Consider the following 20,340-nt stretch of genomic DNA (forward strand, 5'->3'; position numbering starts at 1 on the left):
GCAGCTCAGCTATCGAGTTGTGGTCAAGTTTTGGCTTAAAAAAAAAAATACTGTGGTCTGCAAAAAAGAGTTTCACTGGTACAATACACATAAATATGTCTCATATTGTTACAAATAAAAGTTCCAATTCAATCGTTTTGAGAGTTGGAGGGGGGTGATGATGTCATTGCTTTCCTCAATAAAACTCAGTCCTTCCTCCAAACTGCTATTGTCTTTTGTGTCTGTCTTCTATGTCAAGTGAGTCAAAGCACTGTGGAGTTACTGAAGGTGAATAGTGAGTCGACATGGAGTTGAAGGAAGTTTCATCTACAGCTCTACAAACTACTCAACTCCTCAATTTCATTTTTTAAGCTCAATTCTGCTGTCAGACTGAATTTCGGTAGCAAGAAATGTGTCAGCGTCTTCAACTGCTGGGGACGAGCTGTCCCTTTCAGAATGTGAATTCCAGTCGGCTGGCATTCCAGTAAATGAGAATCAATAAATAACGGACAGCGCCTAGAGGACGTGAAACATTCCAGCTGAGGCTCAGGGCCGGACGTTGCCAGACCAGTCTCAGAAGGTTTTTTCTTTGAGTAGTCGATCCCACTTTACACTACGGAGCCCACGTAAGGCGGTTTATAAAATGTTAGAATGGAACCGTTTCTTCTGAAGAACACACACAGAGGTGTCTTCCACAGCTGTCTGGAAGTTGGAGAAAACATTTTCTTCTGAATGATTCAATATGTGGAAGAGGATTAATGCCAGTGAAGGAAAAAAAATATTGGCAGATTTCTCACTATAAAGTCAGAACCTCAGAACTTTAATCTGAGTATTGTGACTTTAAGTGAGACTTTAAAGTGAGAGTTCAAGGTGACTTCATTTTCTGAATTCCGAGTTTAAAGCGAGACTTTAAAGTGACCATAATCTCAGAATTCGGACTTTAGAGTGTCTTTAATCTCAAAATTCTCAGTTAAAAGTGCGACTTCAAAGTGACTTTAATCTGAGAATTCTGACTTTAAAGTGACTTTCATCTCAAAATAATTCTGAATTTAAAGTGAGAGTTTAAAGTAACTTTAATCTCAAAATTCAGAGTTTAAAGTGACACTTTAAAGTGACCATGATCTCAGAATTCGGACTTCAGAGTGACTTTAATCTCAAAATTCTGAGTTTAAAGTGAGGCTTCAAAGTGACTTTAATCTCAGAATTCTGACTTTAAAGTGACTTTAATCTCAGAATTCTGACTTTAAAGTGACTTTAATTTGAAAATTCTGTGTTTAATGTGAGACTCTAAAGTGACAATAATCTCATGATTTGGATTTTAGAGTGACTTTAATCTCAAAATTCTGAGTTTAATGTGAGACTCTAAAGTGACTATAATCTGATAATTCAGATTTTAGGGTGACTTTCATCTCAAAATTCCGAATTTAAAGTGAGACTTCAAAGCGACTTTAATTTCAGAATTCAGACTTTAAAGTGACTTTAATCTCAAAATTCTGACTTTAAAGTGACGCTTTAAAGTGACTTTAATCTCAAAATTCTGACTTTAAAGTGACGCTTTAAAGTGACTTTAATCTCAGAATTCGGACTTTAGAGTGACTTTAATGTCGGAATTCTGAGATCATAAAGGTAGAATTCTGCCATTCTTTATTTTTTATTCTTCACTGGCCTGAATCCTCGTCAGCAATGACAGCAATGATTTTTATTATTAATAATATATATATTTTGTGTGGAGATTTTTTTTTCTTTTTTTAAATCATATATTGTTATTTTCCATACATATATTAAACACACCAAACAGGAAAAAAAAAATCGTGGTGTGTTTAAAAATAGCTTCCACTGCCAAGTCCGGTGTGGACGCCCGCGACACATTGTTCTGTAATTGCTGACAGCTAGTGCTTCTTTTGCTCCAAGTAATAGACTGGTTGACGTACAACGCATATTCACTGCAAGACCTGAAGCATGAAAAAAAAAAAAAAAAAAGAAAAATAGAAAACTGTGATGCTGATGGCTGAATTTAAAAGAAGTATTTAGGCATCCTCAGTGTCAAAGTAAGGAGTGTCTTTTGCGAAAGTATCACATTCCTCAGATGTCTGTCTCAAAATGTGGTGGGGCCAAAGAAAAGAGTCACTCAACAGCTCTGCTGTATTTAACGTCATAAGCCAGATTTTTTTCCCCCTCAAGTTTTTTTTAATTTCTACTCATTCACATTTCATTTTTCTGAGACACAAATATGCACATTTATTTGTTTGTTTTTGTGCCTGGAAAGGAATGTGAAGCATGGGAATGATGCACAGCGACATTTTTTTCTTGAGGGTGATCTGCGTGGACAGAGAAATCTCCATTTTAAACTTGATTTTTTTCATGTAAAATCCTTTTTCATTTGCTGTATATTGTCACGTATAAAAGTTGGGACTGTCGGGAAGATGAACAGATGACTCCGTTATTTTCTCATTCTCATCTCATGATGCCTTCGCTCAATAAAACACAATCCTTGCACAAAAGTGTTATTATAGTGTCGCACTGTGTGTTCTGACAAATGTGTTGAAACCATATGGGACGACTGAATGACTAACTGACTGGTTTATGTGACTCGAGGAGTCAATGAGCAGCTCTGGCGTGACTCTGCGCTGGCCGGACAGGAAAACCACTGTCGCGCGTCAGGTGCTCCTGCAGTCTGCGACCTTCGAGAACGTGATTCCTTTCGTCCGCCGTCATGATTGACAGCTGCCCGCCATCTTCTTCATGTCATGTGAAGCGCACTCCTGCTTCAAAAACCTCGGGGGACAGAGTTTGAAGGACCAAAGCCTCACTGCTGCAGACCTTGGTGATCCTCACAGCTATAGTTCCTCTACCTGACAAAGTCACCGTGAAACTGACCGCGTGCAAATGTGATCTTTTTGAATTGTTCATGATTTTAGATCCTCTAACTTTAACAGTTTAATTCAACCCATTTCACGCACATTTTCCAATTCACTTTTTGTGAACCTCAGATTTGCACAAAACTGAAATTTTGTGTTTTTCATTCATTTTTTCCCCCTTTTTCCCTCGCTTTTTTCACAATAATGTTTACGCATGTTTGTCTATTATTATTTGCAATGGCTATTTCTTGAATCATCTTTTAATGTTTTATTTGTTTATATTTTTTTAAACCATCATAATATCATTGTTTATTTTATTTATTATTGTTTGTTTCCTTGTGTGTATATATATATATACACACACACGCATATATATGTGCGTGTATATATAAAATGAGGTTATAGAATATGTAGTTATATATATATATATATATATATATATATATATATATATATATATACTGTGTATGTATATATTATTTTGTTTCCTTGTGTGTACATATATATATAGACAAAATAATATATATACATACACAGTATGTGTATATATATATATATATTTATATATTTCACCTCCATGTCGTTTTATTGCACATATTATATATTATTGTACGTTTTGTTTATTATTTTGTTTCCTTGTGTGCATCTATATATATGTATGTATACATGGTATACGTACATATATATGTGTATATACACAGTATATATACGTATATAACTACATATTCTGTCATCTCATTATTTGTGCTTTTTAAACCATGAAATTATTGTTTTTCTTTCACCTCCTTTTACACTGGCGTGTTGTGCTATCTAATCTTCGATGAAGAATTGACTTTTAATGACAGGTTACAATTCATGGCATGTTTTCATGCTAATTTTGAGAGCGTAATCTGTCTGCTATTTCACACCTGACTATGCCTGGGTTACGCCCTTTTAGGTTTACCAAAGCATCGCTGTCTCGAACCTGAAATTTAAAAAAAAGGCAGTTTCATGGAAAATCATTGGCAGAGACATGCAGAATAAAATCTGGATTCCAAATCCGCAACTTAAGAGTGTGCAGAATTGTTGCGACAGCTTCGCGACTGTGCTTAACTTGGAGTGCGTCACGCGTGGCGGAAAGCCCCTCGTTTGTTTCTGACTGACTGAAGAGACACCTCTGTCAGTCAGTGACTGACACTACTTCATACCGGCAACAACCTATTTCACAAGACGTTGCTTGACAAACTGGTTGGACAGAAAAGTAGGAGGAATTTTCTTCTACGTTTTCTGCTCCCCCACATGCAGTCTACCTCTTGCACAACGCTGCGTGGGACCAGAGCCAGAGAGAGATGACATTCACAATAAAAAAAAAAACAAATTTCCCAGTAGCTATTTGTTACTGTCATCTATTCTTAGTGTATTTGAGCAGGCTGCCACACTGGCGGAACAGGATCCACCGGCGGATCTCACAGATAAGGTGAAATAGATCTGATAAATGAAGGGGCATCAAGCTGATATTGCTGGACCTCAGTGGCGGCTGCTGAAAAAATAAAAATAAAAAATACAAAAAAACCAAGAAATTCTGTGAGGGCCGCTTTCATATTCAAACAAAAACTGTCGAAAAGAAAAAGCAACTATTGGACGCAGAAGGAGAGCTCCCATTGATTTCATGGAGACGTCTCCGTCCCTCAACTTGGGGCACTGCAGAAACTTGGCCCTCGGGCAGCAGATTCAAGGCGGCTCACTGGATGAATTTCTGGTCCCATCTCATGCTATATATATATATACATCTTCATCTACATCTATATCTATATCTATAAGTATATCTACTGTATATCTTTATCTATATCTATATCTATATCTATATTTATATTTATATTTAGATCTATATCTATATCTATATCTACATCTACATCTATATTTATATTTATATCTATATCTATATCTACATCTACATCTACATCTATATCTACATCTATTACCATTACCATTATGATAACAGATACATTCATCTACAACTCATCTACGACAAGTTTCCATTGCGTTTTTTTTTTTTTTTTTAGCAAAATGAGGTTTATGTTTTTAAAAGGAAAACAAAGCATAACGTTACATATTTTGGGCTCCGCCCTCGTAACAGTCAAAATGGGAGCAGGTGCCGACAAGTGTGTACAATATTGGAACGTCTTTATGATGTGTGTACGAGCCATTTGGAGATATTTGAGCCATGTTTTTTTTTTCCAAAAAAAGCAGGTGTTTACTTTCAGATTCTTATTGAGTGTCTCACATGTCAAAGAGAAAACAGATGAAACTGCAACTTCTGGCCGCCGACTTTCCTCACCGCCATCCTTCACGGCTCTTTCAACCATGTGTTGAAATGGTGCAGACAGTGAAATGTGTCGGTGAGTTTCACGCGGAACAGAAGCCATGGTGTCGTCAAACACAGTGCATGCTACTGACGGCTCTGAGAGACGAAACAAAGACGGTTTTCCACCTTCAAAAGAGGCTTCATTAAAACCCCCTGATGTTTAATTAGGACTCATCAAGCACACTTGAATTGTTGGCTGACTCCCAGGACTCTCCAGCTCAGTGACGCTCCACTTCATCGCTCAAAGAAAGACAAAGAAAAAACCTCCCTGCTTGTGTTTAACAAATGGGGTTAAACAGGCCCTGCCATACAGTCTTTGTTTTTGCTGCATAATATGGCTGTGTTTACAGTTCAGGTCCAATTGGAGTGAAACTGTGGCGTCTAACAAGAGGCTGTAATCCGGCTCCCTTCGCCGGCCTGAATGGTCGGGCTTACTTGGTCTTACACCAGCCGTAATGGTGCTGGCCGCGTCAAGGTCGAGGCTCTTTTTTCCAAACAGAGGGAAGCAAGATTGACTCAAAGACTCCACGAGGTTCACTTTCAAAAATGTCTTTGTGAGTCCAACATGAGAAACACAACGCTGCTGCGCGTCTGCAAACATCTTGGAATTCTGAAGTGGAATGCGACTGAGGCATGAGCGAAACCTGTCACATGACATTCTTGCTTCAGTCTCATTCGTCTAGTTTTAGTCCCCTTCTTTCCTGACGTTCAAACAGTATAAAATGAGTCAAAAACTAAATACAGTGCTTCTTGAATGCAGACATTGGAGGTGTAATCTTATTGATATTTGCCATTTTACATGGATACGTATCCATCCTTTGTGGACATGTTGGTGCTGCTTTTGAAAGCCTTGTCCCCTCGACGGCACCTGGACATTCAATGTCTGACACACGAAGATGCATTTTATATGAAAATGAAATCCAAAGTGGGTCTCGGCATCATCCTGTCAGCATGGTTACTGTGGCGTGCGCTTTGCACGCCCCCCCTTTTCATCATCACACTTCCCGACCTTGCCACTGTCAGACCTCCACTCTCACATGGATATGAGGGCGCAGCTTCTTCGCTAAGCGTCACATGTGAGTATGACTATATTCCCTTTACATTTTTGAAACAGGAAGCTCGAGAGGCTTGAACCTTATTGATAAATGGGATGGAATCACATCACTTACTTACAGTTTAATTTGCTTTTCACAGCCAAGAAAAGACCTAGCTGTTTCATAATAATAATAATAATAATAATTCTTATTCTAAATATATGTGGAGCACAATAAATCCACACTGCTGCTGCTTGTTATGTTGTTTTAGACCTGTGCAGTTGGTGACTGAAACACGATTTAATAGAATAAAAACTGATTCCAATACAATGTTTTCTCCATAGTTTGTCACATGTAGTTCTGATCACACTGATGCTAAGTACAGTGTAATTAAACAAACCGTTGTCATTATTTTGGAATTTGCTGCATGGTATTGCTGCACAATGATAGTACATAAAGTACATAACAAATAAAAGTCATTGGGTCATGTATATGTAATTATTATAAATCATGCTGTGATGAAACTGTGAGTGTTGTTACTGTTGCTTTCACAGTGAAAGTGGTCAACAAAGTCAACATTCTCGTGTGCTGAATAAAAAATACGTTTTTTTTCAGGATAAACGAATTAGGTCATAGAGTAGAAGATAAATATTTACTCTATTCTTAAAACTCATCTATTTATTCTGGTCTAAAAATCTGGCACTTTCAGATGATGATGATGATAATTATTATTATTATTGAGTTCGACATTTGTTTAACTGACGAAAGTGGAATAAATAATTTGGTACCATTTTTATTGGTTTTTCAGAAAGAATTGTCTGTATGAATCCATAACATATGTCGTATATTTTTGTGAAAAATAGTTTGAGTTTGTGTCTGTTTTATGCCGTGACACCTGTTGAAAGACACGATTTTTCAAGATAATATTTGAGCTTATGTCCAATTTTTCAAGCTGTCTGAAAACTAAAATAAAAATAAACAAAATAAATAAACAATAAACAGTTAATAAATCACATATAAGAACAGATTTATGTTCATGGTTTTAATGAAAATAAAAATCAGGGACAAAGAGTCATATGTTGGACGGAAAATTCACGACCTCCTCAAGAGACTTCTGAACATCATAAAACAGGAACTGGAAACTGGACACAGATCAATTTTAACTTTGGCATTTGAGGTTTGCGTGACTTCAATAATAACAGCACAATTTGGTGCTTCGTCTTCTAGTTGTGGACATGAATAAAAACATGGGGGAGGAAACTGACTCCACCCAGAAAGGTCCAGAGTTGGAGTCGAACACTGAACCTTCTTGCTGAGAGGCAGCGCCGCTCACCATTGCTCCACTGTCTCTAGTTATTCAGCTGGAAATACTGAACATTCAGGCTTCTCTTTAATTGGGATCACTGACTCCTGCTCTCAGTGCGTCCGCGTCATTCCACGCCTGGCTCTCCCTCAGCAGCCTGACCGCGTTCTGCCGCTCATGACTTCACCATTCCTTGCGTTCAGGCTGCGCACTGAGCTCACTGTTTGAGCCGCTTGACAACATCCAGCCTTCATTCCTGACTGACCTTCTAATGTTGCTGGCTTCTTCTCCCACCTCTGACCTTCTTGCGACTTCCTTCCTCCATCTGCCGCGGCTGCCTTGTTCCTACCTCCCTGGCGCCTGACACCTGACCAGTCAAACTGAGTCCTAACTCTTTCATTTCCTCCTCAGGTGTGATGTTACCATGGTGAACGGCAGCCTTACATTGCAGGACGACACCAACTCATCCCTGCAGGTGGAGCATCTTCCCTGCGCCATAGCGAGGAACCAAGGTTTTCGAGTTTTTCTCTACATCTTCCTCTCCGTCTGGATCGTCTGCACTGTGTTCGGAAACGTTCTGCTGGTCATTTCAATCGGATTTTTCAAGCAGCTGCAGTCCAACACCAACTTCTTCGTCATGTCCCTGGCGGTGGCCGACTGCCTGGTCGGCCTCATGGTGATGCCTTACAGCATGATCCGCACCATCGAGGGCTGCTGGTTCTTCGGGGGCCTCTTCTGTAAGCTGCACTCCAGCCTGGATGTCATGCTTTGCACTGCCTCCATATTCCACCTCAGCTGCATCGCCTTTGATCGCTACCTTGCCGTTTGCAACCCGCTGGTTTATACCTTAAAAATGTCCAGCGCTCGCGTGGCTTTTCTCATCGTCATCAGCTGGGCCGTTCCGATACTCATCTCTTTCGGCCCGATTATGTTGGGCCTCCATGTTGTCGGGGTGGACGTCCCAGTCCCGCAGGATGTTTGCGTGTTTCTTGTCAATCAGATTTACGCCGTGATGGCCTCTTTGATTGCCTTTTACCTTCCGATGGCCGTCATGCTGATGGCTTACTGGAAGATCTTCAAGGTGGCCAAACGGCAGGCCCAGCAGATCAGTGCCATGGAGAGCCAAATGGCAGCCGGTGTCGGCAAAGACTCCAGCAAGAAGCAAAGGCACAGGAACGCCATGAAGAGAGAGAGGAAAGCAGCCAAGACCCTGGGAATCATCATGGGGATTTTCCTCATCTTCTGGATGCCGTTCTTCACGGTCAACATCGTGGACCCTTTTATCGGCTACAGCACGGAAGTGGTGGTTTGGGACGTGTTTTTGTGGCTGGGCTACATCAACTCCTCGCTCAACCCCTTCCTTTACGGGTTCTTCAACCGCTCCTTCCGAAGAGCCTTCCTCATGCTCATCGGTTGCAGGGTGTGTCTTCCTGGTACAACAGCAGGGATGGACCTATCACACACCAGGAAAGACCAGGCTGACCGTCAGGCATAACTGTGGAAGTAGATGATGCATAACAACCGCCACAATATCCATTCATGTAAATACAATAGGATTATTGTCGTGGTTGTGATGTGCTGATAAAAAAGTGCCCTCCATTTTTCAACTCGCTTCAGCGGTATCTTGTATTTTCGGAGTCCTCTAGATGGCACTTTTGGCTCTAAAATATAAGGATTAAAACAAGCAATTCAGTGAAAGCCAATACATCTGAAAGTAGTGCTCTGTATTCAAGATAGTGATGAGCAAATACTTGTGATGGGTAGATGAGGTATCATGATTTCAGAGGCCACTAGATGGCGCTCTTTGTTTAGAAATGATGTGAGGTTTCATCATTTTAGTTGTTAACTGTCAAACATTTTACAGCAGGTGGCCTCTGAAAATCAAGACACTGTTTCATGAAACCTCATCGACGCATCACCAGCAAACAGAGTGCTTCTTTACATTCCTTTGAGTACAACTGATTGTGATCTTGTGCTTTGATAATACTTAATGTAATTTCAATGAAAGGTCTCACTATGTTGAGCTATTCAGGAAACACAATTTCATCTTAATATATTTGTAAATGTTTTCTTCCTTTTGTTAAACTTGAATATGTCTACAAATCAGATTTATTCACGTTAAAAAAAAAAAAATGTTAAAATGTCCTCAATTGATTTGAATGGGTTTCTGATATACTTTTCCCCAGCAATTTCTGGAGGGATAGAAAAGGTAGATGAAGTATCATGAAGCAGTATTGCACAATTGATAAAACAGTGTCGTACTTCTCAGAGGCCACTAGATGGCGCTTTTTGTAGAAATGATGTGAGATTTTATTGAATTAGTTGTTTGAATCCAAACATTTTACAGACATAGACAGCGGCATCTGGTGGCCTCTGAAAATCAGGACACTGTTTCATGAAACAGTGCCAGCCCTTGACCCCATGGATCATGTAACCTGGTCTTTCCAGCACAACCTGGAGTCACACCGGGCATCCCATTCTAAAAAGATGGCAACGTAACTGGCTTCACACAATGCAGTGTTCTGAGTCTCTCCTGGATGACGGAGCTCCGCATCTAAGCCTCAGGCAATCTTTGTTTCACTCCTGACCAAAGCTGGTGATCTTATGCGAGAATAGGATCCAGTGGTGGAGGCCATTGCCCTTTCCTTCTGTCACTCGTGAACCCCAAATGACGTTGAAAACTTCCGCCCTATACTTACCGAGCGGTTGGTGTTCTCAAGTCATCTTTTATTCCCTGTAACAACTCAAGCCGCTGCAAAGATTAAAACATTTGAAGAGAATTTATTAACACACCCAACAGTAGTCACAGACTGAGCAGCAATCCCATTTGTAGGAACCTACAATCATTGGTCAACCAACAGAAAGAGACATAAAAGTAGAAAACAGCTCACTCACACTGGTGAAAGACAGTTTCAGAAGTTGCCCAAACACATTCCTTGCAGCCCTCTGGTGGCCAGATATATACAACAAGAGGAGAAACGGCAGACTGGTTCACAAATCAGTGGTTGGTGTTCGGGAAATCTCATGTGTCTAGACGGCCGGTTTGTTCCTAAGTTGGTGAACAACAGTTAAATAATGTAAAAAATACCTAAAATGAGGCCATTTGAAAACTCAAAATACTGCGGTTGATTTTCTATGTATGGCAACAAGGGAGATGACTTTGTCTTCTATGATTGAATGAGTCATATCCAGCACTCCAGAATGGCCGAGGCTGTTATGATTATTTTGTCTGCAGCACAAATTCATCCTCAGTCGTCCTTCGCATAATGGCGAATTTGGCTCCATTTGGAAACAGACCTTTTCTAAATGTCAGTCTCTTTGAGCCCATAACAATCTGCCAGATCATACATTTGATTTATGTTCTGCTCTGAAGCGTTGTAAATCCCCAAAGACACCGTGTCCACTGTATCAATCCGTCTCACCGGGGACGTGCTGCCTTTCCCGGCGCCACCGCAGATTCTATTCGAAAGGCTGTTCACTTTCTCCTTCAGCTGAATGGAGGACCTCTGAAACGGTGGGAACTGTCGCCATTTTTTCAGGTCATTCAAGCGCCATTTCCTTTTGTGAAGCAAAGGGCTGCCGCTTGACTCTTGCGCGGCGAAACTCGGCCCAGGATTCCGTGCCTTGACTGCGGTGTGCCACCTCTGGTCGTAAAAGCGCTGTAGCGTCCTGCGCCGACGGTAGCACCGGCACAAGAGAAGGCGAGTGAAAGCCCGCTGGAACTCTTTGCTGGAGCAGGGATATATCATCGGGTTGATGCAGCTATTGAAGTAGCCCAGCCAAAAAATCACTTTAAACACGGTTTCTGATGGTTTCAGCGCAGGGAAGAAGGAACCTGAGCAGAATAGAAGACAGTGAGTCTCATGAACTTCAAACATGGCATTGATTCAAACATGCAAATACAGTGGTACCTCGGTTCTCGACCACAATCCGTTCCAGTCGGCCGTTTGAAAAGCAATTTGTTTGAAATCTGAATCGATTTTTCCCATTACAATGAATGGAAAACGAAATAATGCGTTACAAGCCTTAAAATAGTCTTTTGTAGGAGTGAATGTAGAGTGTCTGCTGCAGGTGGCTGTTCGTCTATGTGTGTGGCCGCTGCATGTGGGAGGGGTTGCCGAGTGAGTGAGGTCTCTCCAGAAGTGAAGAGGTACCCGGTGCGTGTCCAGCTCTGAATGTGCGCTTCTGTGCAGTTTGGCTGTGACAAAGTCATAAACCAAGTCACGCTCTGTCCCAGACTCGCCTCATCCCTGTCCCAGCTCCAGCCCACAACAGGACATCAAACCCTGGAGTGAGCGCTCCAGCACCTCCCCTGTGACACTCTACCACGGTCCAGTGTGGAGACAGGAAAGGTTTTACACCTCAGCATGAAGAAAAAACAGTCAGTAAATGGAGCTAACGGGACACGTCTGCATACAGAGGCTGCGTTATACACAATAACAAAGCGCATGTTTTTTACGGCTTTTTTTCGGGGGCGTTACAGTTCTGGATTTTTGTTCGAAATCTGAAGCAAAAAAATCTCAAAATTTTGGTTCGAACTCTGATTTGTTCGAATTCCGGGACGTTCGAAAACCGAGGTACCACTGTACAGAGTTAAAAAAAAAATGAAAAAACAGCGTAGTCTTAGGCAGAATAAAAGGACTGGCAGAGGATAGTGTCCCCCCCAAAAACAGACAATGTCCCAATGTGTTCCAAGAAAAGTGCATTTGTTATATGCTCCTGACGTTATCTGAAGATGGTTGCAACTTTTTTACTGATTGAACTGAAATGTATTTTGATCCTCCAGGGAATAAATGCGGTGAAAAAGAAATGAGCCAGTGGAATGAGAGGAACAACGGTATGTGGTCAACTCAGGAAAGAATATGGCTGAAGGAGAGCTGCATTAATGCATCGCACATATGGGCACCATGGAATCTGCCGTCCAAAAACAAATAAAATCATCAATATTTAAGAGTTTTTCTGTGAAACCCTTGTGCGCACCTGCAGCCTGGGAAGAAGGGAAAGGAATATGAAGGTTGGAATAGACCCACTGTAACAGTGAGGACATTGCAAAATGCATTTGTTTTATGAGGCTTTGTGGCTTTGTTGTGTCTTAAATTGGAACTTGAATGAGCGAAGAACACTTCTAAGAAAATAAATACATATTCCTGAAACAATCTAAATAATCGCAGCTGTGTGACTGGAAGGGTGAAGATGCCTTTGTTGGCTCCTCATCATCATGTGGATGGGAAAGAGGACATGAAAGATTGGCCAAGAGGAGAAGTGAAGCTGGAAAAAAAAAAAAAACAATCTTTGAAAGGATTGTCTCAAGCAGCCGAAGAACGGCTCCTGTCTAACTGCAGGATGAAGAAAAGATGGATAGATTGTTATTGGCATCCACGGTTTGGGAATTCCTTTCACAGGAAAACAATTCCAATATAAACACAGTCAGGATAGAAGCTGCTACAGTATCGAAGCAGAATGAAATGTGGGCTACGTCTCACAGCGCTCTGCAGAAGCTCTAGTTTGTTTCCCTAAATCATTTCCGATCTTGTAACTGATTTTGAAGGGAGAAAACTGTTGATCAAATCTAGTGCGTTGTTGTTAAACAGGTATGCTACTCGACAACGGCGTCACCGGGCAGCAAACTAAAGGACACCACGCATCTACAGTGCTAAATCTGGACACCTAGTGGCAGAGCACAGAATTTCATTTTGGTGCTTCTTCAAATTAAAATAGGAAATCTGTCAATAAAAAAATTGTATCAAATGATGATCACTCAAACACACATGATTAATTTCACTGGATAATATTGATAAATATGTTATTATGGGCTCAGGAGATGCACTAAATGCAGGGTTGGTTCAGCTGTTGAGGCTTGGCAGAGTGAAAAAGCAGAGGAAGGCGGAGACAAGTTGTAGGCTACAGGGCTATAAACACCGATGCTTATAAAGCAGATGTGCATTTCCAAAAGGGATATTGACGTTGGTTACTGTTAAAACTATTTCTATGGTCATAAAGTTGTTTTATTTTGTATTATTTTATGTGTAAAAAAGAATAAAAAAGTGAAGTGAATGAGGTTTTGGTGTGACCTGAATTGAAACCAAACATAATAATTGTAAAAACAAGGATGTAAAAGTTGGATTTTGTCCCATATGGCAAGTAAAATCGGGTGGGAGAAGTGCTCTACTAAACAGCAGCCTAAATTCTGAAGCAAATACATCGCTCTTGTAGTTGAGTGGAATTCTGAGACTATATATATATATATATATATATATATATATATATATATATATATATATATATATATATATATATATATATATATAATAAAAATTAAAAATATAAACAGGGGAAAATGCCATAAAAGGGATATTATTTTAAATAATTTGACTGAGAGAAATAAAGATATCGATCAACAAGTACAATTCAAATGGAATGAACACATTCTAGTGTAAAATAGAATGATACGAATAAAACCAAACTAAAAATACCTCCACTAAAAACGCCCAGAACACAAAAACATCAGGCATTTCTCCAGACTGGCAAAGCCCTTGTGAGGGCCGGAAAATTACAGAGGAAGGGCCTCCTCTGGCCCCCAGGCCACACTTTGACTAGTCAAGCCGATGGAGAGAAGGTGCATGTTTCTTCTGCTTTTGTCTGTCGACTTCATTTTTGTCCGGGTTGTATGACTGAATTGGTTTGCCACAGTCCAGCAGGACCTGTAGTTGTGGGGAGGAGGGAAGCTTTTGAGTGGGACTCTCCACTGTGTTGTTAGTTTGTACAGGTTATATTTAAAACATTGGTGAAAATAACCGTGGTGAATTTATATTGCAGACGAGCCCCGGAATATCTAGGTTCGGCCCTGGAGACTTTCTCCACTTTCTTCTTTAATTCCAGTTGAAATAAAGGATGTATTTGCGGGACTCACCCATGGGCAGGAAGAAGAAGAAGGGAAGCCAGCACAAGATGAACATCCCCACGACGATCGCGAGTGTTTTGGCCGCTTTTTTCTCCCGTGAGAACTTCATCAGGCGCACGGAGAGCGAGCCCCTCAGCGGATGGCTCTTGCTACTTTTGGAGTTGGACTCCCCCAGCACGCTGCGACAGTGGATGCGCAGGACCACTTCGATGGACTTGTCTCGCTCCCGCTTGACGCCCGCCTCCAGGCTCTTGGTGGTGCGGCGGGCCACCACGTAAACCCTAAAATACATGACGAGGATGACCAGGAGCGGGAGGTAGAAGGAGAAGAGGGAGGAGAAGAGCGCGTATCCAGGTTCCTCGGTGATGCTGCAGATGCTGTCGTCCAGCGGCGGCGGTTCCTTCCAGCCCAGGAGCGGACCCACGGAGATCACCGTGGACGACACCCAGACGAGAAGCAGGATGGCCACGGCTCTCCTCTCGGTCATGATGCTGGGGTACTTGAGACAGTGCTTCACGCCGATGTAGCGGTCCACGGAGATGATGCAGAGGCTGAGGATGGACGCCGTGCAGCAGAGGACGTCCACGGCCGCCCAGATGTTGCAGAACACCCGGCCGAACACCCAGCAGCCCAGAACTTCCAAAGACGCCGAGAAAGGCAGGACGATGATGCTGAGCAGCAGATCGGCCATCGCCAGATTGACGATGAAGAAGTTTGTCACCGTCTGCAGGTGTCTGTTGCAGACCACGGACAGGATGACCAGGATGTTGCCCACGATGGCCACGACGATGAACACGCACAGGAAGACCACCAGGCTCACGGAGTGCGAGTCCAGAGCGAAGTTGGAGCAGTTGGACGCGTTGCCATCCGAGCGCGTCTCGTCCAAGACGGACCCGTTGTTGGCGATCCCATCGTCACTGTCGCTCTTCAAGTTAGAATCTGTCATGCTGACGCGCCATGAATGGAACTTTGATCCTCACTGGAAAGAGAGGGCGCCAAAGCGACGCGCCACTTCACTGGATGCGCACCACACACACGCACTTCGTGCAGTTTTGGCATCCTCTCTATCAACTCCCTGACCACGGAGTCAGAGGAGAAGGTCTGCGCCACAGCCCCACCCACGCGCACGTCACACCACAGCGTCACCTCACACACCAATTGAAGGAAAAGGGAGATTCATTCATCGCTCCGTTCCATCCATTCAGGGCAGCCACGCGCTGCCGTGGTCACGTTTGCCAGCCTCAACTCGCTCTGTCCTTCTGAATTGCGGAAAGCTACTCAATCACACAATGAAATCGCTTCTCTTTCTGAGCCAAACATCCTAAAGCTTGTGTCCCACTCAGGATATTAACATCATATTTCACAGCCCCCGACTGCATGTTAAATGTGACTGTGACTTTTCTTTCGATTTGTCCTTTCCCCCCTTCATAATGCAGGGTAATCTGATTTATTAGATTACATTGTCTTGGTTCTTCCCTCAATAAGGATTTTTTTGTAAGTTTTTAAGAGCACAACTCCCACGATCATTTAAATTCACATTTAATTGACTTAGTTTTTGAGCTAAAAATATATAGAGAAAGGGAAACACATTTCTTTTTTCATAAATAAATGGCATATAATACTCATGGTCCATTTCAGTAGTTTCAGTCGTTTTATGTCAGTATGTATGTATTTTATGTCAGTCAGTATGCGAGTCAGTATTTTGAGTTTCGTGGCCATTTTGCTATAATTTTGAAATGACTAACTTTATGTCGATGCCAAGATGCTGTATTAGTATGTGAGCTTTGAAAACAGAAGGAAAATAAATATTGCTCCTCTTTAAAATGCATCTTTGGTTTCGGGTGTCGGAGTGGAGGCGGAGACTTGGAGTGCCAGTAGAAACCCTCCAGCATTGAATTATCTAGTCTGCCAAGGTATTCCTGGGACAATCTGATCTCGCCAGTGTGACAAAGCCCATCTGCTCTTGAGGGACCTCCCAAGAAAGTGGGAGTGCATCTAACAACTCTCACGTGATCAATGAACCTTGTCGAGTCTAAAAACACCTGAGAAATGACATGAAACTGCTCCTAAATAAGCTTTGCCCAGAGGCTTAGAACGGCTGCTCCTCCAGACCTCAGAGGCTCCTGGTGGCCTCCTTGGTGAGGTGTTCTGGGCATGTCCGTCAGAGAGGAGGCCCCCAGGCTGAGAAGATAAAAACCTTTCTAGTGGCCCAGAAACACCTTGGAATTCACCCAGAGGAGCTGGAGAAGGTTTCTGGTCAGAAGGAAATCTAGGTCTCTTAACTTTGACTGCTGCCTGTGTGACCTGGGAAAAGTGGAAGAAGGATGTCAGGGACAAAACAAGTGTTATCAAGCAGTCCCATCGACTCAATGGTAATTGCTCTCGAGCTCCAGGATACAACCAGAGCAGACTGTAAACTCAACTCCTCAGACCATACCTGCGGCGCTTTGGGATTCTGCAGCTGCAGCCCTCCGCCCCAGGCTCACTGAGGAGGCAAGTCTGTGCAAAAGCATGTCAAGAGGACAGACAAGGTCAAAAGGCCACCCACCGAGTCACAGTCAGGACCTGACTGATGAAGGGAAGCAAGCACAGACGCCACTTGCAGCACTCTGGGACAATCTCCGACTGTGAGTGGAACTCAATGAGGCACTTAAAGATGTTAAATAAAAGATCGAGTTTTAGTCAAAAGATCTACATCTTAAATCACAGAAGTGGTAGTCTGCTCCGAAGTAGGACTGATATTTTCATCACACTTGAAGGGAAGTGTGACACCAACATTCTTATGTTAAAAGACTGTGATAGATATTATTTAATAAATGAAACAGTGAATCAGTATAAATACAAATAAATAATTTTCACCAGGTTCTGCTGCTCAAATAGCCCTGTTCATAAGAGGTGCAACCTCCTGACACCTTTGCCTGTCACACTCTCAGTGAGAGTCCAACAGGTGGGTGACATGCTGTGGTCTCATGCACTTTTAATCTATATTGTGCATCAGCACTGCTCTGTCTACATTGTGCACACGACTCATGACAAGCATTTGTTGGTGTTGCACGTGCCACTTGGTTTGTCTGCACCGACAGGTGGTCGAAACAAATGTGCCACCAAAATATACAAAGGAAATCACACTTTGTTCTTGAATGGATTTCAAATATCCAATATTAGATCATGATGTAACCCAATTACAATCTGCGTCGTGCATCATTTAACATGGAGGAGTGTTGCATTACATTTATCATTTGGCTGACGGGATCAGTCGTGTTCCCCTGTGAGTGAGCGCGTCTTGGATGTTGAACCATGATGGTGAGCTTTTGTCTACAACTGACAACCACCGGAGCGGATCCAAAGTGGGATGCGCAACTCCAGCCCGCAGTTGTTGGAGTTGTGCCGATGACTGCAAGAACTTCCGATCATGCCTGCCCTGATATGTGGATGAACTGGGCCAAGCTAAACCGGATACAGCACCTTGCAAATACTGCCCGTAGCGAAGCGACCACCGCACTCGAAGTTTTTTTCGGCTTTATGGACGGTCACTATTTTTTATTGTGGGCTTCATTATTGAGTGACATTTTCATTTCAGCATTAGACAATCGTTTTTATATTTGTTTTCCATAAGTAAAGTAATCTTTGAACGTTTGAACATCAGTTTTCTATGGAAGTCATGGGCCAGTGAAGGAAAAAAAAAATATCGGCAGAATTCTGACTTTTTCCTCAGATTTCTGACCATAAGGTGAGAAGTCTGACTTTTCTCTCAGAATTCTGACTTTTACGTGACCCTTCTGTTTTATCAGAATTCTGATTTTAAAGTGACTTTAATCTCAGAATTCTGACTTTTTTGTCAGATTTCTGACCATAAAGAGAGATGTCTGACTTTTCTCTCAGAATTCTGACTTTTACGTGACCATTCTGTTTTACCAGAATTCTGATTTTAAAGTGACTTTAATCTCAGAATTCTGACTTTTTCCCTCAAATTTCTGACCATAAGGTGAGAAGTCTGACTTTTCTCTCAGAATTCTGACTTTTACGTGACCATTCTGCTTTATCAGAATTCTGATTTTAAAGTGACTTTTCTCTCAGAATTCTGACTTTTACGTGACCATTCTGTTTTACCAGAATTCTGATTTTAAAGTGAGAATTCTGACTTTTCTCTCAGAATTCGGACTTTTATGTGACCATTCTGCTTTATCAGAATTCTGATTTTAAAGTGACTTAAATCTCAGAATTCTGACTTTTTTCCTCAGATTTCTGACCAAAGGTGAGAAGTCTGACTTTTCTCTCAGAATTCTGACTTTTACGTGACCATTCTGTTTTCTCAGAATTCTAATTTTAAAGTGACTTTAATCTCAGAATTCTGACTTTTTTCTCGGAATTCTGACTTTAAAGTTCTGACTTTAATGAATTCTGACTTTTTTTCTTAGAACTCTGACTTTAATTCTGATTTAATGCATTCTCAATTTAACGTGAGAATTCTGAGATTAAAGTCAGAATTCACACTTTAAGTCAGAGATTAAAGTCAATTATCATTTTTTTCTTCACTGGCCCCAATTGTGTTCTGCAGTTTTCCTATTTAAATGGTTGATTATTGTTTGTTTAATTCATTTATAACTGGCTCTAGATTGAAGAAAAGAATTCAGGGTCCTGCCAACTACTTTGGAGAGTAGGACTGCTACATTTAGGAAACAAAGATTACATTTGTTACTGTAGGGTGATTTATTGTCAATTTTTGGAATGAAATGTTGTGACTCGCCGGCCTGCGCAGTGACAAAAACAACATGAACAACAAAAAAACTAACATAAACAACAAGAAAAACATATATGTTGAGTTAACAAGGAGAATACAAACAGTTGCAGTGCATCTTGGAGTGTGGGGTGTGTGTATGAGTGTGCCAGTGGGAATGAATGAACACATGAGTCTCACTGTCCATACGGTGGTGCAGGTCGAGGGGGCAGCGTGGATAGAGAGTCCAGCCTCCCGATGGATTGGTGGATGAAGCTCTCCTTCAGTCGCCTGGTTCGGGCCCCCAGACTTCGCAGTCTTCTTCCCAATGGTGGCAGATTGAAGAGGCTGTGTGAGGGGTGTGTAGCGTCTTGCATTATCCTGATGGCTTCCTGGTGCGAATGTATCCCTCATCCAGTCACACAATGTCAGCAATGGTCATTTCTCAAATGGTGCATCTGGACCCTAAAGTGGGCTACACACCAGCAAAAAAAAAAAAAAATCATCAAGCTGCAGTAGTACGCGTGGATTTGTACATTTTATTTTGATACATTTTAAATAAGCCTGATCATGATCACAGACTGTCATTTAGAAGGGAACCAGTAAAATACATCTCCCATGATGCCGTCCGGATTTGCTGCTTTTCTACTGCGTGCATTCTAACAAAAGCTGTCTGTTTTAGGTGCTTTTAAAATCGTGAATATCATCCAAATAAAAATATAAAAATGCATCCGAGAGAAGTCGAACCAAGCCATTATGTTCGGGACACGCAGGATATATTACCATACATGAATATATTTCGCCTAGAGAGCGCACTTCGAATAGCACTACCTCTGCTTTTAATCTTGTTGGGTTTCCCCAGCTGTCACGATACATTACCTTAATTGGGCTTAGATAAGAAAAAAAATCTGCTTCATCAGCTTCTTCTTGTTTGGCGAATACATTTACAGTGAGTTTTAGTGAGACTTGCTGGTCAGCCCTGCAAAAGATAAAGCAGAAAAGTACAGAGACAGTACACACCTCGACCAAGAAGAAGCCCAAAAGTACAGTTATTTCCAGACTATAAGCCGCAACTTTTTTCCCATGGTATGAACCCTCCAGCTGATACAACGACACATATGATATATGGATGGCTGTGGTGTCGGAACACATTGGCAAAAACAGCACATTTTGAGCGCCTTAATATCAATGAAAGATGTGAGAA

At 41.7% G+C, this 20,340-nt stretch overlaps 2 protein-coding genes across 2 annotated transcripts; one reads left to right on the forward strand and one right to left on the reverse strand.

Moving 5' to 3' along the window:
• Nucleotides 1-7,942: 7,942 nt before the first annotated feature.
• LOC128753518 (5-hydroxytryptamine receptor 4) lies at nucleotides 7,943-9,013 on the forward strand. The gene has a single exon (XM_053855301.1). It carries the CDS (start codon nucleotides 7,943-7,945, stop codon nucleotides 9,011-9,013), a length of 1,071 nt encoding a protein of 356 aa, XP_053711276.1.
• A 1,463-nt stretch (nucleotides 9,014-10,476) lies between these two features.
• Nucleotides 10,477-15,498, reverse strand: adra1d (adrenoceptor alpha 1D). Its single transcript, XM_053856842.1, has 2 exons — nucleotides 14,429-15,498; nucleotides 10,477-11,353 (listed from the first exon to the last, which is right to left on the reverse strand). Exons 1-2 carry the CDS (start codon nucleotides 15,363-15,365, stop codon nucleotides 10,821-10,823), a joined length of 1,470 nt encoding a protein of 489 aa, XP_053712817.1. The 5' UTR covers nucleotides 15,366-15,498; the 3' UTR covers nucleotides 10,477-10,820.
• Between the last annotated feature and the right edge of the window lie 4,842 nt (nucleotides 15,499-20,340).

Source organism: Synchiropus splendidus, chromosome 2, assembly GCF_027744825.2.
Source record: "Synchiropus splendidus isolate RoL2022-P1 chromosome 2, RoL_Sspl_1.0, whole genome shotgun sequence".
In the NCBI taxonomy this organism is placed as follows: domain Eukaryota; kingdom Metazoa; phylum Chordata; class Actinopteri; order Syngnathiformes; family Callionymidae; genus Synchiropus; species Synchiropus splendidus.